Source organism: Lontra canadensis, unplaced genomic scaffold, assembly GCF_010015895.1.
Source record: "Lontra canadensis isolate GAN:19392208 unplaced genomic scaffold, GSC_riverotter_1.0 scaffold51, whole genome shotgun sequence".
NCBI lineage: Eukaryota > Metazoa > Chordata > Mammalia > Carnivora > Mustelidae > Lontra > Lontra canadensis.
Window position 1 is genome coordinate 11,597,716 of NW_022631045.1, and position 9,235 is coordinate 11,606,950.

Consider the following 9,235-nt stretch of genomic DNA (forward strand, 5'->3'; position numbering starts at 1 on the left):
GGAATTCCTCTGGTTATTTGAATAACTAAAGTCATCACAGCGGTCATAAATGCTTAGTAGTCTTCACAGTTTTATTATTTGCATATTAACAGGTATTTTTAATGTAATGCCATCTTGGGGAGATCTTGCAATTCCTTAGTATATAACTTTGATCATTAGTTATGGCTACACGGTATTATCTTTAGAGATTTATTTATTTGAGAGAGAGTGGGGGGTGTTTGGGGGAAGGGCACGGTGAGGGGAGGAAGGGAAGAGAAGGGCAGAGAGAGAGAGAGAGAGAGAGTCTTAAGCAGACTCCGTTCTGAGTGCCGAGCCCTGCATGGGACTCAGTCTCATGACCCTGAGATCACGACCTGGTCAGAAACCTGTGGGTCAACCGTGCCACCCAGGCGTCCCCACAGTATTAGATTTAAACATAAGCTGTATTATCAGCTGTTTGGATTCTAGGTAAATGGAAGTTTACTATAATAAGTAAAAAGTTTTTGATAATAACAAGGATTTTATTACTCTGAAAAATCAGGAAATGAAGAGGTCTTTATGAAAATAATTTCTATTCTGTAGTTTCTGTGTAAATACCTTGATTATTTCTGTTCTGAATTTAGCTTTATTTATTCAAGTAGTAGATTTTTTTTTGCAATCTGGAATAAAATAAATACCTACCCACTCCATCTTTTGAAAAAATTAATCAGGGAGAAAGAGTGAAAAAATAGAAAGAAAAATATAGATGATCTGATTAAAGAATATATTTTCAGTAACAATGTTTGAGGGGGTTATAAAATTAAGAACATCTGGTCATCAAAAGATAACATTGAAAGAGTACAAAGGCAAGCCATATACTAGGAGATCCCTGCCACCTACAATCAATAAAGGACGCGTATCCAGGGTTTGTTGTTCCTGCATCACTAAGGAAAGGAAGACATGCTGCTGCCCTTAGCAGTCCTGAGATTGGAAGGAGAGGTTGTGGTAGGGAGGGGGCAAGAGGAAGGCTTCTGCTTTGCTGGTGATATTTTCATTATTGACCTGGATGATGGTCAAATGTAGATTTGCTTTGTGACTGTCCACTGAACTGCAAGGTCATGTTTTGTATATATTTTTGAACAAATGTTTTATATCAACAAAAATATCGTCCTATCTCTTTTTCAATTTTTGTAACAACTTTATTGCGGTAGAACTCATACATCATTAATTTGCCCTTTTAAAGTATAGAGTTGAGTGATCCACTTCTTAACAGCACAGACACCGTACTGCCTGAGTGGGTTATCTAGATAGAATCTGTTCTTCAACAGTTGAGAATTTGAAGGTAAAATAAAATGAATGTCCCTTTTTTGTTAAGATTTTATTTATTTATTTGATGGAGAGAGAAATCACAAGTAGGCAGAGAGGCAGGCAGAGAGAGAGGAAAGCAGGCTCCCTGCTGAGCAGAGAGCCCTATGCGGGGCTCGATCCCAGGATGCTGAGATCATGACCTGAGCCGAAGGCAGAGGCTTAACCCACTGAGCCACCCAAGTGCCCGTGAATGTCCCTTTTGAACTTAAGCATTGTTTTGATCTTACAACTGCTATGACTTTAATACCATGTGTTTGAAGTGACGTTTTCCTGATACGAAGTTATTCTTGATCACTAGATGGTGTGTTGAGACCCTTACCTCTGGGTGAAGAACAGCACCAAAACAAAAAGCTGTGTCTTGGAAACGACTAAGAAATCCTGTCTAAACTGGAGTGAGGCCTCGAGAATTTGTATTTGCACTTTTAAAATTCAGCCTTGTTAACTCAGAAAATAAGGGTGGATTTTGTGAATAACTGAGAATAATTGTAAGGAAGCTAATTTATTACTACCATATGGATGGATGATGTTAATGAGAATATTTTTATTTTAGATTGGTATATTTCCCAGAATATGGTGGTATGTTCTTTTATTACATTAAATGAGGTAGCAATGATTTAGTGAGACAAATTTAATCAGCCGTAGAGGTTACTTTCTCCTTGTCTTAGGTTTATATTAGCCAGTTTTTTGAAAGGGACTGGTTCACTGGAGGTCACATCTCAGCAGAGAATTATACACCTTTTAAAAAATATTAATTCCTTCAGATTATGAAGGTGATAGTAAACTGCTCCAGGGCAATAAATGATGACCTGGCCATTTTTAAGTCAGTGTGTGGCTCACCAAAACTCACATTTATACCTAAAGCTTTTAATATTCAGAATTTAATTAGGATTAAATCATAAAATATGATGGTGGCATACCAGATCCCCATTATAAAAGTATATTCCTAACAATGTTATTAATTTTTTAAAAATCTTTTGATATGTAGAAATAACAATGATTGTTGCACTATGGTGTTAAATCACTGATTTCGGGTAGCAGCAGAAAGAGACTATAATTCTGAAGCAGTATTGCTATTTGATATCACTGACTTTTGAAATCACAAACAACACCAAATTTGTTTATGATATTAATGGTGAAGAAATATTTTAGTCTAGAATATTGAAACAACTTTTTATCAAATTCCATTCATAAATGCTGCCCATTTTTCCCTTCATGCAGTTAACAGAGTGTCTCATGGTTTTCAATGGGAGATCTTTTAAAAATATTCGTAAACCTTAAGAATACTGAAAATCTCCAGTAAACACTATGATCAATTCCTTTATATTCGAAATTGCTATTTGTGAGACCTCTCATTTTTATTTCTTGAGAAACTTTCAGAAAATTAGCCCAAAGCTGAAGATACGTGTTTTGCACTTTCCTAGAGTTAGGCAGGGAATGCAGAGCCCATGGCCCACAGTACTGTGGGGGGGACACCCCACGGAGCACCTGCCTTGGCTGTATAGAGATCATGAGATTTGCCTCTGCTGTTGTCCCCAACCTTTCCACAGCACCGCATGGCCACACAAGACCTCCAACCGTTTCTCAGAATTGTACACAGGACAATCCAAATGCTGCCTGATGTCCCTGTTTGTACAGCAGCCGGCTTAGGTCCACTGGGAGTTCTAAGTCCACATACCAGGCAATTGAGAACTGCCGTAAATTTTGAGAGGGGAGGAAAGATATCCTTAGAGATAACTAAGACTCATTTGAAAACGAGTAGTTAAGTATTCTAAAATATTTGTCAATATGAAAATACTGAGATTTGTTCACATCCTCCCAATTGCTTCAATATATAATTTATACAAGCTTAAATTCACGTTAGGATTGTTGTTTTTTATTAATATGTCATCCACATCAAATGTTTTATAAACCAATCAGCAAATATTTCTTAAGACCGAAAAGCCTGGAATACTGTCAGGTTTATGATTTATGTGTTGGACATTGAAGGGATATCAGAAGGGGGAAACACAAAATGGGAAAATATAAAATGGGGAAAACTAGGATTAGGAACTGGGAAAATTGATATTTCCATACACTATGAAAATTTACATGAAAATGCCATATTTCCTTCTTTACAGCTGGTCAGTTTTCAACATTTATTGAGAAATTTCTGTGCAGTACCAGGGAAAAGCTTAATGAGGGCAGGAATGTACATACACACACATACACATATACAGGCACACATTCATATTTATATACATATGTTATATATACATATGCATATACATATAAATTATATGTATATAAATTTTATATATATATATAAATGTATAAATTTTTTAAGCTGATGAATCCAGTGCCTATGATAGTGCCTGGCACATAATAGGCATTCAATAAGTATTTGTTGATTGACTGAATGACTGCTGGACACTGGCTAGACCCTGGAGATGAGATGTGTAAGAAGAAGCTCACAGTGTAGTGGAAGACAGAAGCATGTAATCAGGTAATAGAGACTCAGTTTTAGAGTGGGGTCCCTAGACCAGCAACATTAGCATCACCTGGGGACTTGTTAGAGATGCAAATTGTTAAGTCCACTAAGATCTGTTGAATCAGAAACTGGGCATGGGGCCCAGCAATGTGTGCTTTCACAGCTCTCCAGGTGCTTCTGATGACCTTGGAAGTTGAGAACCCCTGTGAATGAAACTGTAGGAAGCTTCTAATATATGTAATGAAAACTACTAGAAATAATAAGAACAACTCTGTATTGCAAGGAAATCAGGATGTGTTTTTAGTTAAGGAAAGGTATGAGGTGTGGAGATATATTTTAGCTAAGGGAAAAGAAAGTAAATTTGGCCCTAAAGTAAAGCTGATTATTTCAGAACGGTCATTACAGAATGGAAAAGAGAAAAATAAAGGACAAACTAAGGAAATAGAAGTTTGGGGAAAGAAAAAGAAGGAAGGAAGGAAGAGATGGAAGGAAGGGAGAAGGGAAGGGAGGAAAGACGAAAGAAGAAAGGAAAAAAGGAACAAAAGAAAGAAAATTTATGAAAAAGAAAGGAAAGAAAAATTTACCTTCTGTAGTCAACGTTGGCTAAAAATTGAATTGTTATAAGGTTTTTTAAAAATAATAAACTTGCTTTTTTGTTTTAATAGCTTGCTGATGTAATTTTTTTTCATTTGCTAAAAGGACAAAATTTTCTTGGACTATTAGCCTGCTCTTGATAAGATATTGTGAATGGTTTTCTTTACCTTTTAAATAGTCTGCCTGGAAAGCAAAGATGTTGTGTTTTACTTAAGTAATTCCTGTGCTTCATGTTGTTTTTATCAGATCTTTGATTATTTAACTGAGTGTTAACATTAAGAGCTAAATTTTCCTTAAAACGATGTAACCTTTTGTATTTGCCTTTAAAATCTTTGCCACTTAGTTAAATAGGTAATTAACTATTATTTCAAATTATCTGTGGTCCTGTTTAGTCAAGTGTCCCAACTTTTTTATATTTTTAACAAACTTTTCAAAATCAATTTCTAAAAATTTTTTGATGAGGAAATTAAGTTGGAATTTTCCACACAGTCCCTGGAATATCTCAAAAGATTTGTTTTCTTTCTTTATAAAAGAGAGATGCTAAATGAATTGGTTTATGTGATATGCTAAATTACATGGGAAGTGTTGTCAAATAAGAAATATCAAGCTTTCTTTATGTTGTGTTTGTACAGTTATCTGTTTTAAGTGTTCCAGATATTATATGAAATTCCTAGAAATCAGATGTCTAGGATGATGTTATCACTGTAATTCTAGTTATTATCATAAAATGTTGTATGTCACAGATATAATCAGATTTTCTTATCAATTGCATTGTAATGAAATCTAGTAGATCTTTATGGCCATTTTTAAGTCTTTTATCATTTACAGACAGTTACTGTTTCACTCGGATGGTTTTATAAAAGTTTTCCTGCAAAAGTGCTTCATCTTCAAGGAAATTCATGAATGGACTCTAACAAGTACTGTAGGATACAGGTTTCTGATAACTTTCAGAGCATCCAGCTGACCTGGGTAAGAATTTCCAGAACTAAAAGAAAAACTGGATTCAAACAGAGTAAATATTAATTACATGGGACTGAAAGAACTTGGGACTGAATGAACTGAGGAAGATGATCATAATTGTTTATGACTTTTTTGTTTGGTCATTGTTTTGTTTTGTTTTGTTTTTAGCATTTGGTTTTTCCAGATTTCAGGAAAACTTCTCTTTTCTCTTAAATTACCTATGATTTATACCAATTTGTTTAATTATTCCTTTATAAGCAGAATTGAAACAATTACTTTTTCTCCCCACCTCATGCCTCCAGCATTTAAAAACTGTTAGTATTCTTATTTTTATGGAAATATAGTTATTTGCATAAGTTCATTAAGAATCTTTTTTTTTTTTTTAAGATTTCTTTGTTTGACAGAGAGAGGTCACAAGTAGGCAGAGACGCAGGCAGGGAGAGAGAGAGAGGAGGAAGCAGGCTCCCTGCTGATTAGAGAGCCCGATGCAGGACTTGATCCCGGGACCCTGAGATCATGACCTGAGCCGAGGGCAGAGGCTTATTAACCCACTGAGCCACCCAGGCACCCAAGAATCTATTCTTTTAATGAGGATATGTGGAAACATTGGTTACGTTACTAAGGCCATATGAGAGATACACATAGACTCAGATATGACCAGACAACTTTAAGAGACGCAGGTTGACTTTATAAAGCCGATAAACAATAAAGCCCCTTGGAGAAAGAGATCTAGTACATTGCTTACAGGGTTCCTAGCAGCTTATTAGGTGAGTGAAGAAGCACTTCCTGGCAGGCTCAGGAACCTCAGGATGATTTGGGGACCTTGAGAAAAGAGGAATTCAACCAGATTTATAGGTATTGCAGGTGAAGTCTAATGGCAAGTCCTGGGCTTGGCTTCCTAGTCTTGAGAGGCTTTTAATAGTTCCATCTGGGAAAAAAAAAAAAAAAAAAAAAAAAAAGTTCCTTCTGAGATTCCTTTTGAAAAATTCCACCAAGCAAATTTAGAAGAGTCTATCTCATCAATTGTTATTCTTGCTACGCTTATGTAAATTGGCCAAATGTATTGAAATTAGATTTAATTTGCAAACGAATTAGTCTTACTGTGATTATCTTTGATAGAAAAATTATGTTTCAGTGATACACTATGTAAATATCAGATTCTAGTGCTGTTAATTAGTTTGAGGTTTTGTTTTCCACTTGTAAGATGGAAAGATCCACTGGATCCTGAATTCTGGTCTCCTCAGATATTTGGCCATAGCTATCCAAACTAACCTTTCCAGTTTCCTCCCACTTTTGACTTGGAATGGTGAAGAACAGAAACTGCCCTTTTCCCCAAAGCCTGGCAAACTGCAGGTGAACAACTTGATACAATCTTCAGAGAAATGGCCATAGTAACTCATGTTTAGACAGTCTTCATGCCTGCTGCTGTGTGTGCCACTCAGAAAGTTTACCTGAATACCTGGTGATGTTACCAGAGACATTCAAACTGCAGAAGATGCTTTGACCCTGACTTCTAGAAATTTTCTTGACTGGCTGCCCCTGGGCTCAGAACCTGGTTTATAATTTGTTCTAATCATTAACCTGTGTTTTTCTTTTGTTTCCATAGAAATGCCTTATTAAAAATTTCTCGCACAATATAGGCCTTATGTGGGGAGCTCAGTTATATCACCACCTCCTAAAACGAGAGACACAACTGTTTAACTGAACTGAACTATTTTCAAGACTTAGAGATTAATTCAATGAAATAGTAAAACAATCTATCAACTCAGCTTCTGAATTATGAAGCTTCTTGCAGTTTCAAAGGTGGGTCTGAAGAGGAGCAAAATATGCCACTCCAAATACGGATTACGTTGGCATATGGATTATGTTAAAATTATTTAATTTTATTATTTTATATATAAAATTATTATTAAATAATTATTAAATAATTACTTAATTATTTAATTCTTAAAATTATTTAAGAAATATCCATTACAAGAAGGACACTCCTTTGTCCCCCTGAAAGCAGGAAATAAATTCCCTGTGTGAAGGGGACCCTCCCTGCACCTGGAGGGTGTAAAAGCACCCTCATCTCCCAAGAGAGGGGGTTCAGGACTGAGAAGGCTGTATACACCACTTTGTCACTTCTTCAGTAATTTGCTACCCCAAGCCCAAACCCCTTTGCCAGTTCTTCACAAATCATTGTTTCTTTGTTTTGGCTTCCTGCTTGGTCACTTCTTTGAGTCTCATATTTCTATGCCCTCCTGTTTGTACAGAATTAAATTTGTTTTTCTCCTATTCATTTGTCTTATGTCAATTTAATTCTTAGGCCAGCCAAAGAATCTAGAAGGGAAGAAGGGAAATTTTTTCTTTCCTTACACATCCTTGCTACATTTGCTTTCAAGGGCACAACATGGGTTCCTGAAAGAACATTCATGCTTATTGCCAGACCAGCACCGTTTTAAAGGCCAAGCCTCTCAGGACCATTTCCCAGAGAGCTATGATTATGCCCACTTCTAAGAGAGACTTAGAGCCAGTCTGTTTCATTTACTTTATTACCCTTTGCCAAATTTCTTCATTCTCCATAGCCTATGATACTTTTCCTATTGGGAAAAGGTAACTAGCTGCTCTAACCTGGGTGACCCAGTTCTGGCTAGCAGAGAAGGCTTATTGGGCCAGAGTCTATGTGCATTTTCTAACTTCTCTGTGGTTGAGCAGCCTGGTCTACCAGTGACACTGTGGCCGTTGTGCTAACATAGTGGAGGAAGTATCCTAACTTGGATTATGGATGGCTGCCTCCTCCTCTACCCTAAGAAGGTATTCTTAGTTACAGCTCAGGCCACCTTGATAACTTACTGATTCTGGAACTTAGGCCCCTTATCTCGGACCACCATGTAGATGTATGCTACCATTTATTCATCTCCTGAGCACCTACATGCTAAACACTGAGCTAGGCTCTCTCCACCTCCAACGGAAATAGTGTAATTTGCTTTGGACAAATTTTAAAATAGAAGATATTAAGTTTTCACTGCCAAAAATCATAAATCGAATTTTGAGAAGTTTAAGGAATTTGTTCAGCAGCAGACTGAATGCATAATCTTTATTTTCCAGAGCTGACCATGTACTTTACCTCTAAGCACAAGTTTAAAGCTGTGTGTTATTCAAAATCCTACCTGAACAAGGTACCAGAAAACCCTTTACTGGTATTTTGGAACAGTTGTACTACCTTTGCTAGATTTTTGTCTTTTGTTTTTTGAACACCAGGAACTTTGCGTAGATGAGGGTTTCCCAAAGCAAACCTTGATTCTGTTGGCATTTTGAGCCAGATAATTCTTTGCTGTGAGGGCTTGTCCCCTGCCTTGTAGAACATTTAGCTGCAGCCCTGGTCTCCCCCCACTAGATGTCAGTAGCAACTCCCCATCCAGAAGCCAACCAAGTGTTCCTTAGAGGGTAAAGTCACCCCCCAACCCCCGATCCCCCCTACCCCCCCGCTGCAAGCCACTGACAGAAGCCATCAAGTAAGTGAAGTGTGGGTTTTACTACACATGCCTTGGAAGAACAGATGGAAGGACCATTTCATCTAGTATAACCTTGACACCCGAGGCCATTTTTATGGCCAGGTACCAGAATTTAAAGATGATAAATCCCACTGTATCATCTTCAAATCTTTTAAAGATTTAGCTGTAGGGTGAATAAATCAAAAGCAGTTTGCAATCTTCTCCAGTTTTAATTATATGGGAAATTGTTATAACCTATAGCTTCTGCTTGGTTTTGTTTGTTCATTTTTCAGATTACTGATCCATATGAATCAGCCAGACCATTTTTTTAAACACCCTCAACCTGCAATAATTTTTTCCACCTGTTTCTGAAAAGGTAGTGTAATATCTACAGAGTTACACCTAGCTGGGC

General features: G+C 36.8%; 1 protein-coding gene across 5 annotated transcripts in view; it reads left to right on the forward strand.

Moving 5' to 3' along the window:
- Positions 1 to 7,213, forward strand: part of CDADC1 (cytidine and dCMP deaminase domain containing 1) — a 47,103-nt gene extending 39,890 nt beyond the window's left edge. The window contains exons 10-12 of one of the 5 annotated variants that reach the window (XR_004384621.1): positions 1,625 to 1,811; positions 5,216 to 5,356; positions 6,954 to 7,213. Coding sequence is in view for 3 of the 5 variants with exons in the window: in XM_032874068.1 (XP_032729959.1) it covers positions 1,625 to 1,698 (74 nt within the window). In the remaining 2 variants the exon portion in view is untranslated. Of the gene's footprint in view, positions 1 to 1,624; positions 3,563 to 5,215; positions 5,716 to 6,953 lie in introns of those variants that run through there. The other 4 variants (XR_004384620.1, XM_032874068.1, XM_032874067.1 and 1 more) reach the window with 4 other exon arrangements.
- The last annotated feature ends 2,022 nt before the right edge of the window (positions 7,214 to 9,235 follow it).